Source organism: Eubalaena glacialis, chromosome 2 (assembly GCF_028564815.1).
Source record: "Eubalaena glacialis isolate mEubGla1 chromosome 2, mEubGla1.1.hap2.+ XY, whole genome shotgun sequence".
Lineage (NCBI taxonomy): Eukaryota > Metazoa > Chordata > Mammalia > Artiodactyla > Balaenidae > Eubalaena > Eubalaena glacialis.
This window is the reverse complement of record NC_083717.1, coordinates 163,286,513-163,311,717: the sequence shown is the minus strand read 5'-3', so window position 1 is coordinate 163,311,717 and position 25,205 is coordinate 163,286,513. Positions and strand designations below refer to the sequence as shown.

Sequence of the window (25,205 nt, the reverse complement as noted above, 5' to 3'; positions counted from 1 at the left end):
TCTAATAATTAGTGATGTTGAGCAGCTTTTCACGTGCTTCTTGGCCATCTGTACGTCTTCTTTGGAGAAATGTCTATTTAGGTCTTCTGCCCATTTTTCGATTGGGTTGTTTGTTTTTTTAATATTGAGCTGCATGAGCTGTTTATATATTTTGGAGATTAATCCTTTGTCCATTTATTAGTTTGCAAATATTTTCTCCCATTCTGAGGGTTGTCTTTTCGTCTTGTTTATGGTTTCCTTTGCTGTGCAAAAACTTTTAAGTTTCATTAGGTCCCATTTGTTTATTTTTGTGTTCATTACCATTACTCTAGGAGGTGGATCAAAAAAGATCTTGCTGTGATTTATGTCAAAGAGTGTTCTTCCTATGTTTTCCTCTAAGAGTTTTATAGTGTCTGGTCTTACATTTAGGTCTCTAATCCATTTTGAGTTTATTTTTGTGTATGGTGTTAGGGAGTGTTCTAATTTCATTCTTTTACATGTAGCCGTCCAGTTTTCCCAGCACCACTTATTGAAGAGACTGTCTTTTCTCCATTGTATATCCTTGCCTCCTTTGTCATAGATTCGTTGACCATAGGTGCATGGGTTTATCTCTGGCCTTTCTATCTTGTTCCATTGATCTACGTTTCTGTTTTTGTGCCAGTACCATATTGTCTTGATTACTGTAGCTTTGTAGTATAGTCTGAAGTCAGGGAGTCTGATTCCTCCAGCTCCGTTTTTTTCCCTCAAGACTACTTTGGCTATTTGGGGTCTTTTGGGTCTCCATACAAATTTTAAGATTTTTTGTTCTAGTTCTGTAAAAAATCATAAGCCAACTTTTTTTTTTTTTTTTTTTGCACAAAGGGGATTATGTATTTGGGGTTGCATTTTACTTCTTTTTACTGTGTCATATTTCTTTACAAGGAAAGAAATAATCTACATTTATCAAAAATTCTGTTATTCAATAAATATTTACTAAGCACCTGTTCTTGAACAGGATGGAGTCTATAAAGAAAATAAAGCAACACCACCATCGCAAGACTCCCATGCTAAAACGAAAGAAACTCATAGATGAAGGTCATAATAATGGCCCCCACTTATCAAGCACCCTCTATGAGCCAGGCACTATAACAGACCCTTAATGAATGTGGTAGGCAAAATAATGGCCCCCCGAAAGATGCCCATGTCCTAATCCTAATAGTGCTACAGTATATGGCAAGGAGGAATTAAGGTTGCTAATCAGCTGACCTTAAAATAAGGAGAACAGTCTGGGCTCTCCTGGTGGCCCAAGTGTCAGAAATCACAAGGTCCTTAAGTGAAGAAGAGGGAAGCAGAAGAGTCAGAACCAGAGAGATGGCAGCATGAAAAAGACTTGACCAGCTATTGCTGGCTTTGAAGGTAAAAAGGGGCTACAAGCCAAGGCATGCAGGCAGTTTCTAGAAGCTGGAAGAGGCACAAAAATGGATTCTCCCCTGGAGCCTCCAGAAGGGAACTCAGCTCTGCTGATTATTTAACCCAGTGGGACCTGTGTCAGGCTTCAGACCTCCAAAAATTTGTGTTGCTTAAGCCACTAGGTTTGTACTATGTGTTACAACAGGAATAGGTATAGGAGTAGGAATTGGAATAGGAAGCTAAGACTTCCCACCTCATCCTCCCACCACCCTGGAACATAGATGCTATGCCTTCCATTGGACAAACTAGGGAACCAAGGACCCAACAGGTTAAGTTACTAACCCAGGCTCACAGTGGCAGAGCCAGACTCAATCTTGGGTCTGCCTACCTCCGAAGCCTGTGCTGAGGCTGCCCCACTACCCTCCCTCTACGGTCAGCTAGAATACAGGGCAGATGGGGATATGCACTGCCCCAGGGGTAAGCAAAGCACAGTGGGTGAGAGAACCCTTCCTGGGGCGAGGCTGGGAGGCCTGTGTGGAGGCTTTTGAATGATGAGCGGGATTCTGACAGACAGAGATGAGGAGGGAAGGAGAGGTCAGGAAATGCAATGCGGTTCAGTGCAACCGAAGTCTGGGGCACATGAGGGTGGGGATATGCAGTGAGAGGTAAGGCTGGGCACCTCGGTGAGAGACCGACACTGTCCAGTATGACAGCCACTAGCCACACATGGCTATTAACATTTACACTTAATTGAAATCAAATTAAGTTTAAAAGTCAGTTCCTCAGTTTTACTTACCACATTTAAAATTCAATAGCAAAAAACCCCACAAAAACAAACAAACAAACCCACAAAAAACCCTTCAATAGCCACATGTGTCTAATATTGGACAGTGCAGATGTAGAACAATTCCATCCTAGCAAAATGGTCTATCGGACAGCACCACTGACGAAGGGGAGTCGTTGGAGTCGTTGTTTTTGAGCCAGTCAGGGGCACTATGCACCTGAAAGCAGGCTCGATGTCCTTTTATAACACTGCCCACCTCTCCCTCTTACTTGTTACTACTTTTGTGTCCTCTCTCCTGGGGCTTTGCAGAATTTTTCAAGAAGAGATGCATGATAAATATGCCCCCAAAATATTTTTAACTCCCAGCGCTGTCTTAGAGATGCTATCTAGTCCTAAAAATGAACCATTCTGGGAAGTGGGTCCAGTTTTTCTCCACTGCCAATACTTTAAAACAAACAAACAAACAAACAAAAACATTTGGCCCTTATCTAATGGAATCAGATCAATGCTGCAGTGAGAAGTGGTTTTTAAGGGGAAGGGGCACAGTCGCTCACATTTGCAGAGTATTTGTCAGGTTTCAAAGCACCTGACACACTATCTCCCAGAACCTGGCTCCGTCCTGGTCCTCCGTGATGGTGACAGGGGCTCTTCTGAGACTCCAGCTCTTCTGAGTGGCCTTTCCTGCTTTGTAGAGGCTGCCCTGCTTTGGCTCCAGAAAAAGGAGGCCGAAATCAATCGAGGCAACGGCTGGGAAGTACACAGAGCTCCACACCTAACATGCTTAGATGTCTGCCAAAGGTAAGATTAATTTGTGATCTAGCAATTGAGTTTAGAATGACGTCAGGTGCAGAAGGAAATCCAGTTAATTGCTATACTGACCTATGTCGCTTTGGCGTCTCTGTGAGGCCGTTGGGTGTGTCGGTGGAGATCCAGTTCTCCTATCCCCTCAGTGACTCAGGGCTCCTGCACGGCACATATGTACAATGCTAACCCTGTTTGGCATGCCTCACAAGCAGCTCCGATCGATTTCCCATCCGCAGCTTAACCCTTGTCCTCTCCCAAACTGCTCCGCGGTGACAAGCTCAGGAGGAAGGGGCCCTCCACGTGGACATCCCCCCCGCCCCCCAGCAATGCCAGGAACTTGGCTGCTTAAACAATAGATCTCTATGTGGTCGGGAGAGAAAGGGTGCCCTGTACCTGCTAAGCGGGGCCATGCTCCCCTCCCCAGCCTCTGCCAAGGCAGGCGAGGGAGGAGGTTGGAATGAAGGCAGGGATCAGCCCGAAACACGCCTCCCCCACCCCCGCTGGCAAATAAGCCTTCTGGCCCAAGTGTCAGCTGGTGAACTTTTCTACTCTGCAGGGCTGGGGACTCAGATGTACAGGGTTGATCCCCCTGAGCAAGGGAGAGAGAAGACTGCCTACCACGGGCTCAGCTTTACAAATGAGCTCATTGGCCAGCTGATGTAGACATTTACGCCGGAGCCTGGGCCGGCTCTGGGTATAACCCAGCGGTCCCCAACCTTTTTGGGACCAGGGACAGGTTTCGTGGAAGACAATTTTTCCACGGACGGATGGGGGGCGGGGATGGGTCAGGCGGTAAGGCGAGCGATGGGGAGCAAGGGGGAGTGGCAGATAAGCTTCACTCGCTCGCTCGCCGCTCACCTCCCGCTGTGCGGCCAGGTTCCTAACAGGCCAAGGACCCCTACCAGTCCTCCTCCGCCCGGGGGTTGGGGCCCCTGGTCTAACCAGCCAAGAATTCAAAGAAAAACCAATCATCACTCCCCAACGTGGTATTTTCTAAGATGCACATCTGGAAAGGGGGAGGAGGGAGCACAGGGAGGCAAGAAAGGAGTCTCTACAAAGGGAATTTGTGTTTGCCTGACCTCAGGTGCAAAGAATGGAATTAAACATAATCTTTGGTTCGTGACACACTCAACATTGGTCTAAGCAGGAACCACTCTTATTTTTTATTAAATAAGCTATTGATCTTTACCAATGGACAAATACTTTCAAACTCACCCCCCCCCCAAAAAAAAAGGTAAAGTATTGATACTAACTTACACTAACCATATGATTTTCCTGGCCAATCCATCCCTCTGCTTCACCCTAACCTCCCCCGATCCTGTGTACCTTGTTTTTCTTTTCATATAGTTTTCTTGCAGCTATATGTATTCCTAAAAGTGCTTTTATTTAATTTTAGCTATTTATAAATTTATAAAAGATGTCACGCTGCATCTTTCAGTGCATTTCTTTTACTTAATATCATATTACCCAGATGCGTCCATATTTCTGCATGTCACTGTTGTTCATTTGTTTTGACTGACTATAATTCTCCATTGTGTGAATACATCACAATTTATTCATCTACCCTCCAACTGATGGGTATTTGGGCTCTTTCCAGGCTTGTGATAGCGTGAACACGGTTGCATATGTCTCCTTCTGGACATGAGTTTCTCTTGGGCACATACACCTAGGAGTGGAATCCCTGGGCTGTAAGAAATGTGACTGTTCGGGGAATTTCCTGGCGGTCCAGTGGTTAAGACTCCGTGCTTTCTCTGCCAAGAGCTCAGGTTCGATCCCTGGTCAGGGAACTAAGGTCCCACAAGCCAAGAGGGGCGACCAAAAAAAAAAAAATGTGAACGTTCAACTTTAGGAGATAATGAGATAATATCAAAGTGTTTTCCATTTGATTGAATTTCCTAGAGTTTCTAAGATGATTGTTTCCTCTTCCTGTCTTCTTCAGTTTTATTTCTTTAAATTTCACATGTCAGCTCTATCAAAATATTTAAATCAAATTCTTGGCCTAACACCTTGAGTAGCCTCTCAGCTAAAACCCCCATGTGGAAAAAAAAGGTTTCTGTCCTGAACACAGATAATAAGAAAGGCATCTCTGCAGACACAAGGACCCACCCTGGTCCAGACACTGAGACAGGTTAGTCAAATAGAAGGGAATGGTCTACAAGCTGCTTCACATTTGGCAAATGCAAGATTTTTTAAAAAGGGTTTAGGTGGAGCCAAAGCCTGTTCCCCCATCCAAGTCTGCTTGCTCAGTCTCTCCTCCCCCACGCCTCCTATAACCACCCCACATGCTTATTTTTAAACAAGGAACAAAAGCCTAAAATGGGGGAAAAAAATAGTCTGTTAAGTAACCAATTTCACATTTAAATGAGAGCAGGGAGTCCGCATGGACATCACAGTACAGTCGAATTCATTTCAATAAATATTTACAGAACACTTTGCAGTGTGACCAGCACACTGACAAATAACATCTCTATTCTGCCCTCAAGAGGTTGTGAGCTTGTTCATTTAACAAGACAGAATTATGCGTGGAGTGCCGAAGGGGCAAGTTAGAGCTGAGAAGATGAAGATGCTGGTCTGATCTCAAGATGCTCACTGTAGAAGAATTAGCAAAAGCTGGAAGACAAGTGAAAGAGATACCGAAGTTGTACAAAGGTGAGAGTGATCGATTCTAACCAAAAGGCTGTTTTGCAGGAAAGTTCCCAGAGAGTGATGCTAGAACTAGGTTTTAAAGGATGAATCAAGTATGTGAGAAGAGAGAGGACAGATAAAGAATGTAGCTAAAACAATTAAGAAATAAAATTTCTTAGACTTCTTGGCCTTTTCTCCTATTTCTCAAACTTCTTAAATCTATTTCCTGCCTCCAGTCCTGCACCAAGAAGGTGGAACCTGTGAATCACTGTTAAACATGCATTATCTGCATTTATTTGTTCATTTCACAAGTGCCAGGCCCTGTGCTGAGCTCTGGGGATACACCGATGGACAAGACGGGCACGATTCCTGCCCTCACCCAGGTCCCAGTCTGCAGGGCAGACAGAGGTTTAGACAAAGACAGCCGTCAGTCGGACTCCATCAGCCTGGCAGAGCCCCTCCCCCATTCAATCCTCCCCAGAAACATTTTCAGTAAAGTGTGCAGGATTAAAGAAATGGCTGTCTCCTCCATAATTAAAAGGCTCCTGACCAGCATCCCAGGTAGCCACACGGCTGCTCAGAGCTGAGAGGCCAAGAAATCAGGTGCTTCCTACATAATAGCCTCCAATCTGATACTTGATAGCTGCTGGTTTCCAGAGTCAAACAAATGTCAGGCATTTTATGAAGGCAGGAAACAAATAAGAGGGCAAGGATTGGGGTCTAGGCCTCGGGGGAGCTCAATTAGTGAGCCAGATAAAGTTAAACCGAAAGGGCATGCTCTCGGTTTCCTAGAAAGCCAGCTGGAAAAGATGCCAATCTTTAAGCCTCTGTCACTCAAAAGATTAGCAGAAGAGACCCAGGGATGCCCAAGGGAATACTGCAACAGCCAGATGTTTCTGTTCCTCCTATGACACTGCCATTCACAACCAGGGCCACATTTCTGAGGCCGCCAAGAAGACACAGAAGAGAACTGCAGTCTTCTGGAAGAGGTTGAAACTCAAAGACATCACCCTTTAGTGATACAGACACCCAAAAATATCATCAATAATGCTTTCTTACAGACTCGCCTGATGCCCATTTAACAGGAACGGCATGACTAGTTGGACGAACACTCCCTGCAGCTTCTTGGTGGTATGGAAAGCACACGACCTGCACATCCATATAAGCTGGGATTTGGCTCCCACCGCTATGGATGCACCATGAGTGTTTCAAGCAAGGCTTTTTAGCCTCCCTAAGTCTCACTTGCAAAATGACACTAAAAAGACCCATCTTCTTGTTCTTATAAACATAAGTGATCATGGAAAGTGCCGAGCTCAAGAATTCATAAGCGGTGGCTTTCAATGGGGCCTATAAATGCATCCAGGTAACCACACGCTCAAGACAGTAGCTTCCTCTTGGTACTTTCTAAGTGTGTGTGTGTGTGTGTGTGTGTGTGTGTGTGAAAGACAGAGGAAAGGAGAGAGAGAGAGAAAATGCAGCTGGGACACACAAGCCTATTTACAGTTCCTGTTTGTGTTCCACCATTTCTGTCAAATTAATAAACTAAAGAAGCTGGAGGGAAAACTAACCAATGTCTCTATTTTCCCCTGAAGTCCCTAGCTTTCCCCTAAGAGCTGCTTCCTCCAGATTCAGGAGGCAAGGAAGGAGAGCCATATGGCTGGAGACGCTAGACCCGCCCGGCAGCAAATGAGCCCCCCACCATTTGTCTCCGGGCCTCTCACGTGGGCGGGCATCCAGATTTCAGTTGGGGTGCTCTGGTCTGCGTCTCTTGTCTTGACTGTTCCTAATTATTGAAGGGAACGCCGTGGCTCTCCTGACCTCAGAGTTTAAGAGCTGTGAGTCCTAATATCAAACCAAGCAGCTTCATTTAAAAGGCATGCTCATCTGCATCCATAAAAGTCACTCCTGGAGCCCTGACTTGCCCCAGCTTTGGGAATGCCTGCTGTCGAGGATTTATGACACGCCCTGGATCTAATCGGCCGCACTTTAACTGCTGCTGTTGCACATCTGGTCATAAAAGCAAGGACCGGCCCAACACGGGGACAAACACTTTTCTTTCCTAAGTGGCTGCAAATCTGATCTCACAGTGATAGCCGGGCTCGGATGTAATCAGCCAGCATCTGGGCAGTCATTACGGCTCGTCAAGCTTTGCAAGGCTTTTCCCACACACACGACAGCTATAAAGATGACTCTCATGGTAGCAAGAGCTATGAATAAAGAACCTGCAATCTGAGCAGGTGGCAACAGGCTAGGCCGAACGATATCCAGGAAAGCATGAGTTGGTTAAGGAGCCAACCTTTTCACAAAGATCCCAGCTACTTTCACATGGACTCTCCCACTGCCTGGCGGAGGCAAGCAGCTATCTTGATAGACAACTGCCCTGACATAAGTTAATCCTCTGCCAGAGATTGTCTGGATAAGTTTGATCAAATGAACACCTAAGTGGTTTCAGAGGACACTCTTTAAGGCAGTGGAAACCTTCATTAGACCAATTGGGCGCATGGGAGCAATAATCTAGCCCAGCAATGCACACAATGCTGTCGGTTCCGGGAGGTTTTATAATGCCCTGAACAGCCTGTCCTGTGCACAGAATTGGCACGTTTCACATCGTTCAGGAACTCCAATCAGACCAAGGTTCAACAAGTAGTTCAACCTCCCGCGCCCGAACGCGGGGGAAGAGACCCTTGAACACTGCCAGCTTCTCTCCACCAGCTCTCCCCAGCCTCCACCTCTACCCCTCCTCCGCGGCTGTGCCTAGCGGGAGGGAGCGTTAAAATTATCTGCTGTGGGTTTTACGAGCAGCGATCGCTTTTTAAAACAGCAACAACACAAGGTCCTTGTGTGGCTCTCAGGTAACCTAAAACCCTGGAGGCAGAGCTGCCCCCCACCGCCGCCTGCCAAGAGCACCAGCGCCCCGGGACCGCAAGCAGCAGGAGGCACCTCGGAGGCGGAAGGCACCTCTAAGGGTCTTGGAGCAAAATGCCCTGGGAGAAGAGACTAGGAAAGAGAACGCACCAGTGACAGCGGGGGAGGAGGGGAGGAGGGAGCAGGCAGAATCGGTGCTGCAAGAAAGAATGGGTGGGGGGGGCGGGGGGAACAATGGGAGAAATTTTTATTTCAGCAGCTTCGCCGAGAAGCCCGCGGGGGACTGGGTAGTAGGTAAGCAGGCGGACGAGGTCTGACGCCTCCCTTCCCCCTCTCTGCCACCTCCCCCCTACACACCACCAGGAGAAGGGTCAGCGACCTGGGTCTCCTTCCGCAGGTGGGCGCGCGGCTGGGGGCGCACTTACCCTGGGGCCCGTGGTGCGGTGGCCGCGAGCCGGGGACAGCTGCACCAGCACGAGCAGCAAGTGGGGCGCGAGCAGGCGGGCGCAGCGCGCGGGCAGCATGGTGCCAGGCGGGCCGGGCAGCCGGCTGCGGGCGGGGGTGGCGGGCTCCACGGGGCGCACGGCCGCGCCGGTCTTCCTGCCTTCCTTCCCCCGGGGGGCCCTGGCGACGGCGGGCCGCGGCGGTGCGGCGCGGGCTCGCAGAGGCTGCGGTCGGAGCGCGCGCTCATGAACCGCCCCGGAGGGGAGCTGAGCGCGAGCGTGTGCTCTGCGTGCGGTGCTCTCCGCTCGGCCGGGCCGCGGCGGCAGCAGGTTGGATGCCAGAGCTGGGCCATGGGAATTCCCGTTATAAACCCCCGGGAGGGGTGGGGCGGAGCCCGGCGGCCCTGACTGACGGGCCGAGAGGCCCGTGGCAGCCGCCCCTCTGGCAGGTGAAAGCCAATGGGAGAGAGGAAAGAGGGGCGGCTCGCGGTCGTCCCCACTGAGGAACGACTCTCGGTGGCTTGGCCGAAGTGGGCTCCAGGAGAGAGCGGGATAAAGAGGCACTTTCTCTTGGCCCTTGGGTCTGGTGAAGGCTCCGAGAGCTCCAGCAGCCTGAACCTACCAGAATGCCCGCCCGGCTAATGATAACACCGTAAGCATGTACAGTTTTCAGCACGAGTACGTGACTTGTCACAACAGCCGGATGAAATAGGCAGGGAAAACACTCCTAGCCTCGTTTTTTCAGATGAGGGTGCTAGGCGCAGAGGGGTTCAGAAATCTGCCTCCTGGCTGCATCAACACCAAGAACAACTGGGAAGTCGCCAGGTCATCTGCACAGAGCGCTGGCTGTGACCGGTGTTGGGAGTGGGGATTAGGCGCATTCGCTGCTTGCAAACAAGCTTTCAGTGGGTGACACACTAAGTCCTACAGCGGCTGCCCCAGGAGCAGTGTCGAGAAGAGAGAGAAAGCACGTGCTGGGCATCTCCTTGCTGGGGGGGGGGCCCTGTGGGTATGGGATGATGCCGACCCGTGGCCCTGTGGTGGATCTGGGATTAGAACCCAAGCGTCCTGGCTCCCTGCCTGGAACTGGAGGGCCAAAAGGCAGCCTCTCTGTGGCCTAGGAGCCCTGGGAGGAGAGGTTAGAGGGGAGCTGGTTTCCTGGTGGGGGGAGAGAGAGGAAAAAGCATTGGTAGGAGTAGTAGTCTGTGGATGCAAAGACCCCAGAGATGGGTCAGGGGAGGGAGGGAGACCCCTCCTGAGTGCCCGTAGGATGTTGGAAGGCTCTGCCCAGGGCAGTCCCCAGGTGTTCATCTTGGGAATGGTCACAGACACATCACACCAGCTTCTCAACGGAGCCAGGTGGTCCACTGCATTCAACCCAAGAGAACCATGGTTTACCTTCTTATGTGGAATACAGCCCTTAGTGTTTATTTTCATTGGTATGGACCACTCACTTCAAGGCGAGGGATACTTTTCTCCAGCCAGGCTGGAAGCAGTGCCAGAATTTAACTCCTCTCCCTGTGGGCTTGAGAGGTCCAGACAAAGGTTAACTCCTCTCCCTTACTGCTTCTCTCCTGGATTGTATAAACAAGCTTCTCACACAACTCCTGCACTCAGTTTTGCCCACTCCCCTTGTCTGCCATCCAGCCTCCACCAGGCAGCCAGTCATCCTTCTAAAAAGCAAACCTGAATCACCACACTCTGCTTAAAAGGCTTCAACTTTCCCCAGCGCCCTCAGATCAGAAAGCCCTGACTGGATGCTGGAACAATAACAAAGTACTGGTTGTTCTCCAAACAAAAATGAAGAACCGCTCTAAGAGAATCGCCTGTCTTCCTCTGCTGGGAAATAGTGCAACAGTCTGACATGCTCTCTGGAGCCAGTCAGGATGGGTTCAAATCCTGGGTCTGCCACCTAGTGGTATAACCTTGCATCAGTCACTTTACTTATCTGGGGTCCAGTTTTCCTGTCTGTAAAATGGGGATAAAAATAGTGTCCACCTTTTGAGTTGTTCTCAGGATTGAAGGAGATGGAGTATATAAAGCCCTTAGAATGACTAAGTTATAAATATCACCATCTGGCATATGAAGAGGGCAGGACAAATGCCTCATCTCATTTTATCCTCAGAACGATCCTGTGAAGTAGACAGAGAGATCCAACTTTACAGGTAAGTAAACGGATACTCCATGCGATTGGGACTTGCCTGGCCTCATTTGGCTGGTAAATGACAGGGAAGATTCAAGCCCAGGTTTTCAGAGTCTAATTCTGCCTCCATCATCTGATAATTGCAACATCCAATCGCAAATGCTGTAGGGTTCAACAGTTCCTGTGTGCTTACTGGGAATTTTTTCAGTGGCCTGCAAGGGAGCTGAGATTCTTAGCGTCACTGAGCTTCAGGGAAAAGCAAGGGTCAGCCCTTCCAGCAAGGATCAGCCCTTCCTGGAAACAGCCCTTATGATCTGGCATCCTGGGAATTTGCCCAGCTGGACTTGTCCATTTTGCCTGTGCCTTGTGAAGAACTTTCATCAATTTCCCTGTGCCCGCCTAAGTGCTCCTCCACCAGGGGCTTGGAGGGATGAAAATGTCACCATCAGGCTCAGCAGTCTGACAGGTTTGTCCTCACTCTACCACGTGGCCACATGCACCCCCCCATCAAACTGGTCAACTTCTTTCTGTTGCTGGAATTATTGAGACATCTATTGGAGTAAGTAAATATGCTTGAGATGGCCCCCCCAGTATCTGGCAGCACAAAGCACCGAGGGAAAAGACATTGCAATAGTCCTTTCCATCCACAACACCACAGGCTGCTCTCCAGCCAGAAAGCTTATTTCCAAGTAGTCGCTGGTCCAAAAGTCTACATTATTCTGGATTTCAACCATGTAGCTTAGTTTAAAATATGAGCAACTGCTTTCCAGTTACTTTGCTCAGCAAGTATTTTCTTTCCCTCTGGTTGGCATGCGAGGCCTGTCGTAACCATGGCCATCATTCAAATGATGCATTTTCTTCTCCCAACTCCTCCCAAGCCCAGAGAAGGTTAGAAATTCCAGAGCACTACTAGTCCCAAAGAGCGTCTCTCTGCCAGGCTCAATCGTCTGATCCAAGCAAAAAGTGAAATTGACAAGTTCCTTCTTTCCCTGGAGGCCAAGCTTATGGTCCAAAAATAAATCTAGCTCTCCTGGCATCTGGTCTGTCCAGTTTCAGCCATGCTCCTTGTCCTGTGGGACTTCTGTTTGCAAGGGGATATTTCAGTGAAGAAAAATAATACTTTATATCCCATACTGAGGTCTGAGGGCCTCAAATATTTAGTACTAGCTAGGAACGCCCATTTCAATATATGTTTTTGTATAGTCCAGGAGTCTTGTCTCATATTCAGAGTAGAATCTTTCTATTCATTTTAACAAGCATTTTGATGCATCTCCTTCTGTGCCCATCACAATGCTCATTATTATGAGATCTTTGGATGTACACCCTGCCCTCTGAGAGGTTATAATCTAATTTAAGACACAGCAGACAGATACCTGGAGACCGTATTTAAGAACAAAGACTGCAGTGTGTTTTGGGGACTCAGAGAGCAGGGACCCACTATAAACCTAATGGGCAAGGAAGGTTTCAGGAAGGTAGGTCTTTAATAGTGCTTTGGAAAAAAGTGCTTCTATAATATAAACATACCTTGATTCATACTTGCTTCACTTGTGACACCACTACCGACAGAGAAAGGTAAGTGGTGGCTAAGGTTCAGGACTCTTTTCAAATATACTACTGAGCTCAGAAGCCTGGGACATCAAGAATCCTGGGGTCTGTTTCTGAATTTATGACAACTTGCTGTAACACCTAGCATTGGGCTGAGATAGTTATTATTAGTCCCATTATGCAGGTGAGACTGACCCACAGAAGTTAATCTTACCAAGGTCAGTCCTTACACTTTAAATATACACGACAACTGATACACAAACAAAGGTAAATATGTGAGGTGATGGATGTGTTAATTAACTCATTGGGGGGAATCCTTTCATAATGTACGCATATTATATTGTACACTTTAAATATCTTACAATTTTGTCAGTTATACCTCAGTGAAGCTGAAAAATATATATATACATGACAAAAATAATTAGAATGACAAACAATTTAGAAGATTATTTATCTCTTTTGTACACAAACTCCCTTCAAAGTCTAGGATAGCTCTCTCTAACCTAGGCTCCTTCTAGTATCAGTCTGTCATTCTTAATAAGCAGCTTCTCCCTCATAGTCCAAGATGGCTGCTCAAGCTCTATCCATCACATCTGTTTTCCAGCCCGCAGGGAGGAAAAAGGGGAAAAGAATAGCATGCCCCTCTCTTTGAGGACAACTCCCAGCAGTCACATTTCACTATATCTCATTGGTTAGAACTTAGTGACATGACCACATCTAGCTACAAATAAGGCTAAAAAAATTGTATTCTTAATTCAAGGTGGCCACATGTATCCAGCTGAAAATCCGGGTTTATGTTACCAAGGAAGGAGAAAATCCTGGGGCCATCTGGCAGTAGGGGCCATCCTTATTAACATAACATCATTAACATCATCATCATCATTAACATATCTTGAGCTGCCAAGCGAAGGAACCATGGACAATGCAATGCAGTCCAGAGTGTTTAGTTGTGGCTTTCCTCTAGCTCTGCACATCTAGCTCCCTCATGCTCAAAACATTAATAACCTTAGGGCCAGACACGCAGACTCTCGATGCCACAAAAATTTACTTCTGGTATTTCCCTCTCTTAGGCACCTTCAAGCGGGAGGATCTGAGAACATACTTGGATGAAGCTCAAGCCACGTAGTGCCAGGGTGGCAAGAAAGAAGCCCCCTGAAGAGACCAGCAGTCAATTAGGACCATTGGGAATAATGCCATCTTTGTGAAAATATTCTTGGCAATGGTCTGTATTCCGTTTCTGTTTCTTTCCCTCCCTCATCCACCTATAGGGAAATCTCTCTTTTCACCTGGTTAGTTTTCTGTGACCTGGTTTCAAAATTACTAATAGAGCACTAACACAAAGACTTTAATACACACTCTTGCATTTACTCTACAAGGTAGGTGCCATCATTTCCCCCGTTTTATTAATGAAGAAACGGAAACTTGGGGAGGTTACATAACTCAGCCAGAAACAAATAGCAGAATCGGAACTTGAGCCCAATCCACCTTATTCCATCAAGAGCTGAATTTTTTGCTAAGCACTTTCCCTACATGATCTCATCCCTTAGGCTCAGCATATGAAGTCAGTATTATTAGTCCCATTGTGCAGATGAAGAACTGAGGCTTAACCACGTAGGTTGCTTTACCAAGGGTAGTCTTGAAATTTGGCTTGCACATCAAAAGTTTTGGCATCCTCATAAACCTATCAGTCCTAAGAGTCAAAATCACATGCTGTATTTGCACGTGCTATTCTGTGTGTTACTGAAGGTTAACTCCTATTTCCATGTGTATGAATTTTCCCCACTTACCTGCATTATCTTTCATTTGCCTGCTTTATTGATCTGTATTGTTCACGCAGGAGCCCATTAGGCAAGGAACCTTTCCCTGTCTCCAGGCCCATAACCACCTGTGCTTGGGTGCTCCAGAAAAAGCATCGTTACAAGGATCCCATTTAGACTGGGGTTTAAGACTCCATCGGAAATCATCACTGTTTGGTCCTGATCCATTGGGACAGAGACAAACCAGTCAATCAGACAAATTTCATTGCATTCCTACTGTGTGCCAAGCACTGCACTAGGCATTGGGTATACAATGAGAACAAAGAGAGAAGGCTACTGACCTCAAGGAGCTTACAGTTTAGTGGGAAGACAGACATTAAGCAACTAATTGTCAATAATTAATTCATTAGTTACAAGTGTCCGGTAGTACTGCAAAGATGTACAGGGTGTCTGGGGAGTTATTAAAAAGGCACCTAACTCAGTCTGGAGAGTCAACTTTCCTGAGGTTGTGATGTTTAAGTTTAGATTTAAAGGATGTCTGGTTTAAGCTGTACAAAGATTGGGGGAGGGGAGCATTCTGGGCATAGCAAACAGCATGTGCAAAGGCACTGAGGCAGGAGAAAACATAGCAGTAAATTTTCAGCTAACTTGGTCACTCTTATCCCTTTAACTCTCAGTATCCCAGGAAAGATAGTTACCACCACTCACCATCTGAGTCTGATAGACTCATTTTACGTTTTATGTTTCTAAGTCATTTTACAAATAATTTACAGAGGTAGGAATAAAGGGATAGTGTATTAGCTATCTATTGCTATGTAACAACTTACCTCCGAAACTTAGTTTAAAACAACAAACATTATCTCATAGTTTCTATGGGTCAGGAGTCTGGGAGGGGCTCAGCTGGGTAGTTCTGGCTCAGGGTCGCTGAGGTCACAGTCAGGGCCAGCGTCATAAGCATGCAAGCCGTGCAGTCATAAAAAGTTCCACATTTAGGGCTTCCCTGGTGGTGCAGTGGTTAAGAATCCACCTGCCAATGCAGGGGACATGGGTTCAAGCCCTGGTCTGGGAAGATCCCACATGCCATGGAGCAGCTAAGCCCGTGCGCCACAACTACTGAGCCTGCGCTCTAGAGCCCACGAGCCACAACTACTGAGCCTGCGTGCTGCAACTACTGAAGGCCATGTGCCTAGAGCCCATGCTCTGCAAAAAGAGAAGCCACCACAATGAGAAGCCCATGCATCGCAATGAAGAGTAGCCCCTGCTCGCCGCAACTAGAGAAAGCCCGTACGCAGCAACGAAGACCCAATGCAGCCAAAAATAAAAAATAAATAAATTAAAAAAAAAAAAAAAAAGTTCCACATTTAGCTTAATATTCTGTGGTTGCTGAATTTAAATTTATAATAATTTTTTAACAAGGAACTCCCATTTTCATTTTACACTGGACCCCATCAATTATGTAGCTGGTTCTTGTTTCAGTCAACCTAGCAGCCAGGGTTACAGTCATCTAAGGCTGGAAGACCCACCTCCAAGTTCACTCCCACAGTTGTTAGCAGGCCTCAGTTCCTCACTGGCTATTGGCAGGACACCTCCATTTTTCTCCACATGGGTCCTCACAAGATAGCTGGCTTCTCCCCAGAGCAAGAGAGAGAGCCCAAGATGGAAGCCACAGTCTTTGATAACCTAATCTCCGGAGTGCCATGCCATCACCTCTGCCATATTCTATTGGTCACACAGACCAACCTGGTACAATGTGGAAGGGACTTTAGGGGTGTAAATACCAGGAGGCAGGCATCAGTGGGAGCCATCTTGGAGACTGATGACCACAAATAGTGAAAAACAACTGTCAGAACTGTTAATAAGAATTTAAATATAATAAACCCAAAATTGTATTCCATATTTTCCTAGTTTTGAAGGTAACATACCTGAAATAGACAACAAACTTTGACTGAAACCGTCAAATTTCATGAACCTGGAACATATTCATCTTGTAAATACTGATTCCAGATTTCAAATGTATCTCTAATTGGTCTAGCTTATCATTCCTTATGGTTCTTCTGTCTGCATTTGCATCATCAAAACAGTACTTCTGAAAGTTTTGCTGGCTCATAATTTTGTTGAAGAGAGTATGGCCATCTTCTTTGCTCCATAATTGCAAAACATTTTCATTTTCAGGTTCATAAACATAATTTAAAATCTTCAATCCAATTAATATTTTCATTCCTACATCATCTATTTATTCTTTGCATAGACACCTGCCTTCAACATTTGTCCATTTAAAAAACCACTACAAGTAAATTTTGGTGCACAAAAATCTAAAAGATTAATGAATATCATCATACGTCTTTTTTGCAAAATAGGAAGGTTCAGGCTCTTGTCATAAAATATTGTGCAATTAAGTCTATCTTGTTGAGTGAATAAATGGATGAAAATACCATATTTCCTTTTTGTCCTTAAAATATATTCTTAATTCACTGATAATTGAGTTTGAGAAAAATCATCTAGGATATTATCATCTAAAGATTCATAGGCTAAGATTTCTCTTACATAATCAATTTCACTATGATTTGCTTATATTCTAGAATGCTACTGTCTCTTTGCATTCATCTTTTGATTTATGTAGTAATTTTAAAACCTCTTCCTCTATCAATTTTTTTCTTGTTGCCTGTATAAGTAGAAAATGAAAAGTCAGAATTTTCAGTTGTATCCAATGAAATGTAAGTGCAGACCACAAAGATGGTGTCTGCAGTCTTTTATATCTTCTTGGAAGATGATGTAATACTTTAGGCAGTGACTTAAGAAACCTGAAAGATGATAAAATACTGATGATTTATGACACTATTGCACTATTCTTCTAGGTAATTCCATCATTCTTCAGTTTTCATATTGTTTTTAGTCTTTTTCAGCATAGTTGGGAATAACTGATGAGTAATGGTAAGATAAGTCCTAGGATGACAAAATAGCAAAATGTTTCACGACATAAAAAATAAGATCACTAAGATCGCATAATGTATCTTACATTTATAAAAGAGTTCCCATGTACCCATATCATAATTGCAAGATAGAATGAGTTTTATTCTATCTTTAAAAAATAAGTTAATTTTATCTTTGTGCTTTGGAAGATATCTTAAAAAGAATAAAAGTCAAGAAAAGATGCTTACAAGAAATGCTTTATAAAAGATACAAGTGCTTTAAGAAAATCAACAAAATTGGATCCAGTGGAACCTGGATGGTATTAATATAACTAACCCAGTAGATTTGGGAGAAGTGGCACCAGTGACAGGACCTGAAGCAGATACTATTCGTGTCCGACCCTCATCCCCTTGAATTCTGCCTGAGGGTTTCCTTTGGCTATAGGTGCCAGCTCATCCTCTGTAGAGAGCAGCTGGAAGTGTCTGGAAGATAATAGCCACCCACCCCCACCCAGGTGCAACCCTCAACCAATGCGGAACCAGAATTAGTGGGTAAATTCCCCAACTTCCCCCCAGCAAGACAGTTCTGAGGTGTGTCCCACAGTCTCTTAGTGGGCCCCCAACAGGATTAAGCCCCAGTTGCCCACAGCAGTAGCCCTCTCATTAATGAACCATTAATTGTCATTTTTCCTTTCCCTGTTGTACTTCCCCACTGCCTTACTGTGCTCCCTTGGATCACCTCCACATAAACTACTTGCACTGAAATTCCTTGTTTTAGAATCTGCCATTGGGGGGAAGAAAAAAAGAATATGCCATTTGGAGAATCTAAACCAAAACACAAGTTGAAACCGCATCACAATAAAGCAGCTGCAGCTCCAAAAATCAATCGTAGGGCTCTTCCTGCTCTATCTGGAGGCCTCACGCAGAACAGAGCAGAGTGGGCTGATGCCAGCAAGCCAAACAGAGAGGAGGCTAGTTAATGATGGTAGACTGCAGTTTAGGAGAAAGAATGCTTTTAGAGGTCTTTAGAATAAGGAGCTGTCTAAAACCATCAGAAATGCTTTCTCCGTTTAACAAAAAGTTGGAATGGGCTCCCGGGGTGGCAGATGGACAGTCTGATCTCATTTAAGAAACTGCCTAAGGCAGTGGAATGGTCCTGAGTGTGGAGACGGAGGACTTGGATTCCAATCCAGGCCTCTCGGAATTCAATTGCCATCTCTACCAAAGAGGGATCATAAAGTCTTCACAAAGTTGCTGGGAGTAATAAATAAAATCATGCATTGTAGTAGAATGCTCTGTGTTTTTCATCTTCTTTAGCAAGGTAATTTGCCAGCTAGCTTGGGGTGCAGGCAGGGGCAGGCGCCCACCTCAAAATAGATAGCCTTGTTTCCGAAGAGTCACTCCAGTCCCCTTTAGTCATGTAAATGAAGGGTCAGTAGGCATCCGTGTCCTGGGAAAAAGAGAATAGCAAGCCCTTTTGTGTGCTATAAGCAGCTTTGCTCCTTTAGAGGAATTTGGCCACTGGAGAGGTAGAGGGACCCTGGTTCTGTGTCTGGGCAGTGACAGGGCTGGGGCCTTTCTGACTCACAAACCTCCTGGAGCTGTTCCCACCCTGGGGTGGCTGTGTGAGAGAATCAGGGCAGGCAGAGAGCTGGGCCCCAGGGCTCAGGTCTAAGGGGAGGCCCAGTGGCTTGTGTGTGGCTAGGTGTGGGGAGAAGGCAGCAGCCCATCTCAGCACCTGCACCAGCAGCAAGATCAGAAGAGAAGTCAGCCTCCATCCTCCCCTAGACCATCTTCTCTCCTCTTCCACAAGTCAACTGGCCTCTTCCTCCCACTGAGGTTGACCGTGATGATGTAGCTAAAGTGACAAAACTGTCCAACAACAGGGAGAAATAAATATAAATCTAGTGGTTTTTTCCCACTTTGCATGTATATGCATTTTAATGACTTCTGTTTATTGAGCATTTACGATATACCACGCAATTTACAAACATCTCGTTTCATCTTCATGACAACATTACTATCCCTGATATAATTCCCATGTTTCAGAGGAGGGAACTGAAACTCAGAGAGGCTGAGACATTTTCCTGTGGTCACACAGCTACAGTGGCAGAGTTGTTTTCAACCTGAACATGTCTGACCCCAAAGCCCATGTTCATCACCACTAGCCTGTGTTGGAAGAACTGGATAAGCAGATGGAGCTTTTCCTATGAGGCAGTCTAACAGCCCGGCTGGCGCCAGAGACAGGAGCCATGTAGTCTCCATGGGACCTAGGTTCAAAGCTAATGGTGCAATCTGGGGGTGGTGGCCTCTGTACACTCAGGAAGGGTCTAGAGAGGTAGGGCCACACCAACCATAGCCACCTTCTGTAGTGTGAACTGTCTCGAATCACACCAGGCTTTGCATGCAGCCAAGGAGGCAGCCTGCCCTCGGCCAGGAGCACTCCCTGACTGTCCACAAGGTCACTGCAATCAGCCCCAGCCCTCCCGAATTTCATCCTCCCAGCAGCCCACCACTTCCTGTGGCCCTGTGTCTGTGCTGCTGGATAACGCCTCTCAGGTGGCCGCATCTCTCTGGCCAGTTAGACCACAAACATCTTGAGGTTGGAGTCCGTATCTTCTATTTTCTGGCTTCTCCACCCTACCCCTTCCAAAGTCAAAAATCCATGCTCAATCACACCTGTTAGGTAGGCCATTTAAATGGCCAGATGACATTGAGGTAAAGGGCTATGGGGCAGCCAAATTGAATAAATTATTTGAAAATTAACTAGGATGAAATGCAGATTAAGGAGAAATTATTTGCTATTACTGTTTTCCCAAGTGAGAGGTGTATTTTCAGTAAGAACATGTAAAAACTCCTTGGACATATTTCATTCCTACTTTTGTGCTTTTACCAGATGTCTTGCACAATTAGACATCTGCACAAAGACAGAAAAACTTGCATCTGGAAGCATGTATTAGAGGCAGGAAATATAACAGTCAAGAGTCCCAATTTGGGAGTTAGACAAACCTTGGTTCAAATTCCATCTCTGTGACTTGCTGGTTGACCACAGACAAGTCATTCTACCTCTCTGAGCCTCAGTTTCCTCATTTGTGATATTGTAATTAAAAGTGCCTTCCTTGTTGACACCCATCAGGATGGCCATTATTTAAAAAAAAAAAAAAAATGAAAATAAGCATTGGGAAGGATGTGGAGAAATTGGTACCCTGTGCATTGCTGCTAGGAATGTACAATGATGCAACTGCTGTGTAAAACAGTATGGCGGTTCCTCAAAAAGTTAAACATAGAATTACCATATGACACAGCAATTCCACTTCTGGGCATATACCCCAAAGAAGCAAAATCAAGGACTTGAACAGATATTTGTACACCCGTGTTCAGAGAAGCCTTATTTACCATAGCCAAAAGGTGTAACAGCCTAAGGTCCATCGACAGATGAATGGATAAACAAAATGTGGTATGTGTACATACAGTGGAAGATTATTCTACTTTAAAAAGGTAAGAGATTCTGACCCAAGCTACAACATGGGTATATCTTAAAGACATTGTGCTAAGTGAAATAAGTTGGACACAAAAGGACACATATTGGATGATTCCACTTATATGAGGTACCTAGAATAGTCAAATTCAGGAACAGAAAATAGGGGCTGGAGGAAGGGGAAATGGGGAGTTACTGTTTAGTGGGTACAGAGTTTCAGTTTGAGAAGATGAAAAAGTTTGGGAGATAAATGATGGTAATGGGTACACAACAAGGTGAATATACTTAATACCACTGAACTATATACCTAAAAATGGTCAAAATGGTAAATTTTATATACAATGGAATATTATGCAGCCATAAAAAAGAATGAAATCTTGACGTATGGGGACAACATGGATGGACCTTGAGGGCATTATGCTAAGTGAAATAAGTCAGATAGAAAAAGACAAATACCGTATGATCTCACTTATATGAGGAATCTAAAACAACAACAACAACAAAGTCAAGCTTATAGATACAAAGAACAGATGGGTGGTTGCCAGGGACGGGTGGTTGGGAGTGGGTAAATGGGTAAAGGGAGTCAAAAGATAAAAACCTCCATTTATAAAATAAATAAGTCATGAGGATGTAAGGTACAGCAAGGCGACTATAGTTAATAATACTGTACTGTATATTTGAAAGTTGCTAAGAGAGTAGATCTTAAAAGTTCTCATCCCAAGAAGAAAATATTCCATAGCTATGTATGGTGACAGATGTTAACTAGACTTGCTGTAGTGATCACTTCACAATACATACAAATATCAAATCATTATGTTATACACCTGAAACTAATACAGTGTTGTGTGTCCATTATACCTCAATTTCTTTAAAAAGGTAAATTTTATGTTATACATATTTTTTACCGCACACACATGCACACACACACGAATGCCTTCCTTGTAGTTTTATTGTGAGGACTAAATGTATTAACATTGGTAAAGCAGCTGCCAGTGCCTGGCACATAGTACAGGGTTACTTAATTGGCATTACTGGCTTTAGTCCTCAAGACCAGTGGCTGAATCTTGACCAACCCAATGCCTACAAGTAGGACTGAACAAGGAGGAGATGAGTAGAGAAACCCCAGACTAAGACGTGAGGGGATTACAACCATACCAAAAGGTAGAGGGACAACAGGGCCGCAGGGAGACCGAAGTCCCAGAAGAACCACAGGATATAAAGATGAGGCCCTAGAAGAGATCAGGAGAGAAAAAGCTCTGCAGGGCTTCATGTGAAAGAGGACCAGAGCAGAGTTGCCAGAAAAATACAAGCTGCCCTGTTAAATGTGAACATCAGATAAACAACGAATAATTTTTTGTAATAAGTATGTCCCAAATACTGTATAACCCTGTTTTATTGCAAGGGACATACTAATACTAAAAATTTACTCATTTTTTACCAGACATTCAAATTCAACTGAGCTTCCTGTATTTTTATTTGCTAAATGTAGCAACCCTAGGCCAGGGGTACCACTCATCCTTCACTACTTTACACTCAGTCAGTTTACCACGATTACAGATCCTAGAATATCCTGGTATCTAAAAATCTGGACAGGGCCGCGGGTGGGAGAGCAGAGAATGGAAAAGGATTCTTTGCTTTACAAATATGTTCTTTCACAGCTTGAGTTCCGATAAATAGCAAGCTCTTCTAACAGTCTTAACATAGAAATTCATTTTTAAAACTTAAATGTACAGCCCCACTTTTGAAGGCGCCCACCTGTCAAAGTTGAAGGCGGTGCCAGCCATGGTCCCCAAAACTGTGGTTCTCCTGGCTTCGGAGATCAGGAGGGACGGTCACGCATACCAGAGGGCACTGCAGACAGAGGGGCCCCATTGATAAAGACCAAATCACCACCCTGGGCCCCAGGGTCTGGCCTCCTCCCCACAGGCCCAGCTTGAACCAGCCCCAGCATCTCCTGTCCAGGCTGCTGTGGCCACTTGCAGAAAGGGCAGTTGAAGATTCCTCTGAAATTTCAGCAGAGACCTAAAACAGGGCTTTGTCGATGTAAAACCAAATGCAATTCCCCGGCCTCAGACCTAAACTGATTAAAAGCTGGAGTCATTCGTTTTGTTTTGAGAAGTGCCAGGGTTTTAAGCTCGCGATCCCCCCTTCCCTCCTCACTAGTTCCAGCTGCAGGGGCACATCAGTGTGGAAGACCACACAGCAGCAGGCCCAGCGGTTCGGAGGCCTGGCGGAGATTAAACCCCATGCGGCGGGGAGGGTGCCCCACCCTCACGCAGAAGGGGAACGGAGCCTGGAGCGGGGATTTCAAGGGGAAGAGCCTACCCGGTGACCAGGGTCTCGTTCACCTCACCACGCCCCTGCTGCATCCCTCCATCAGACCTGGGAGGGCACAGAGGCCAGTTCCCTGGTAAGATCAGAGCACCACACTGAACGTGGCCAGATGTGACTTCCCTCTCGACTATTTTTTAATTTACCAGATTTATTTACCACACAACAAACTTAATTTGGAGGGAAATTCGGGGTCCGGGGGGGAACCTAAAGGAGGCATAGTCTGGGTTCTCGTCCGGGCTCCACCAGCTCACTGGGCGACCTGGGACCACTGCCCCAGCTTGGCCCTCTGCCTGCTCTCCAACTAGGGAGGCTGTGAAGCAAGTCTGGAAACCAGTAAGATGTGTGATTGGGTTATTTCCTTCGTCCCACGCAGGACAATCTGAAGGAGCGTGTCTGCTCACTTGGTCATGGTCTGTCTCACCCAACAGGATGCTGCAAGCTCAGGGCTGGAGCCCCGGCAGCTAGCACAGTGCCAGGCGTCAAGTCTGGCCTGTACATGTTTTTTAGTCACCTGGATAAAGTATGGAAGGGGAGCTGCTGAGGGAAAGGAGAGCTGCCCTTCCCACCTGAGTGAACCTTTTCTCTCTCCTGTGATGTTTTCCCAGGATCAGAAGGGACATTTCTGCATGCTTGGGGTTCCTGAGCTATTTTTCTCACACCAAGTCCTGAAGCAGATGGGGGTTCAATGTATGGTATCAGGCATTGATATCTTACTCCTTTCTCCTTTGCCTTTGGGACCCAGTGTCCTCATCAGCAACACCAATACCCTTTCTGCCAAGCGCCCTACCAACAGAATGGGGCGGTCAGAGGTTAAAGGAAATAAAGAGAGGGCAGAAGGTACCTGAGGGAGGAGACCAGAGTTTCTGGTGGGCCCCAGAGCAGAAGCAGGCACAGGCCCAGTGTCACACAGGCTTGAGTGGCCTCGAGAGGACTAGGAGGCCTTCCCATCCCCATGTGACGATCTTTGGTGCTTCCTACTCCCCTCCTCCACACACCCCCTCCCATGACATAATGACATGTTAAAAGCTTCACATGTGATCTGATTTTCAACACTTTAATTGGATTAATAGAAGCCAGGAGTGTAGTGAGCCCACTACACTGGCCCTTCCCCCCCAGGGTCCCCCTCCCCACATTTTCCCTGCCCCCCTCCACCTTGCTCCTTCTCCATGCTTAGCTCTCTCTTCCTAGACTCACTCTTCTCTCTCCCTCCATGCTATGCTCGCATCCACACCTCCCTTTCATACCTTCTGTCCAGCTCACTCGCAGCAGCCTCTTCCTCTCAGTGCCCAGCACTTTTTTGAGCTCCAGTAAAATTTTCTCTTTCTTCCCCAAAGGAGGAACAGCAGTCCCATCACTCAAAACCCTGATGAATGGAATATTTCCAAATACTTGGTGAATGGAATGTGTCTAAAGAAATTCAATTTTATTGCATTCTAGAATATACACTACCTGGGCTTCCCTGGTGGCGCACTGGTTAAGAATCCGCCTGCCAGTGCAGGGGACACGGGTTCGAACGCTGGTCCAGGAAGATCCCACATGCCGCGGAGCAACTAAGCCTGTGCGCCACAACTACTGAGCCCGTGTGCCACAACTACGGAAGCCCGCACGCCCAGAGCCCGTGCAGAAGCCACCGTAATGAGAAGCCCGCGCATCGCAACGAAGAGGAGCCCCCGCTCGATGCAACTAGAGAAAGCCCGCGCGCAGCAATGAAGACCCAACGCAGCCAAAAATAAATAAATAAATAGAATACACACTACCTACCAAGAGTTACAGGACAACAGCACGCAAAGTCTTTAATAGATATGAATTAAATATAACTCGTATATTGGTTATTAGCGTGCACCTGTTACCATTAAAGGTCCTTATTCTTGAGGTGACATTTTCTGGACACAATCTGGTCAATGGCACCACCTCATTTTTTATAGATATAGCTGAACTACAGAGAGAACAAAACACCCTACACTCTTTCCACGATTGCATAGTAAATAGCTGTGAGGTGCTATATCCTTAAGAACAACAACAAAATCCCATACAGCTAAAAAGCTCTAGACAGTCACTCACCAGAGACCCAGTGCCTACGTGGTACCCAGGACTAGCTTACAGTGAGAGCCTGAAAACATGATTCTTGATTCTTGATTTCTTTCCCCTCA

The 25,205-nt window shown here is 46.0% G+C and overlaps 1 protein-coding gene across 2 annotated transcripts in view; it reads right to left on the bottom strand.

Annotated features, from left to right (window-relative positions):
- SMOC1 (SPARC related modular calcium binding 1) overlaps positions 1 to 8,970 on the bottom strand; it is a 148,403-nt gene extending 139,433 nt beyond the window's left edge. For both annotated transcript variants that reach the window (XM_061182698.1, XM_061182699.1), the window contains exon 1: positions 8,872 to 8,970. In XM_061182698.1, the coding sequence (XP_061038681.1) occupies positions 8,872 to 8,970 (99 nt within the window). The remainder of the gene's footprint in view (positions 1 to 8,871) is intronic.
- Positions 8,971 to 25,205: the final 16,235 nt, after the last annotated feature.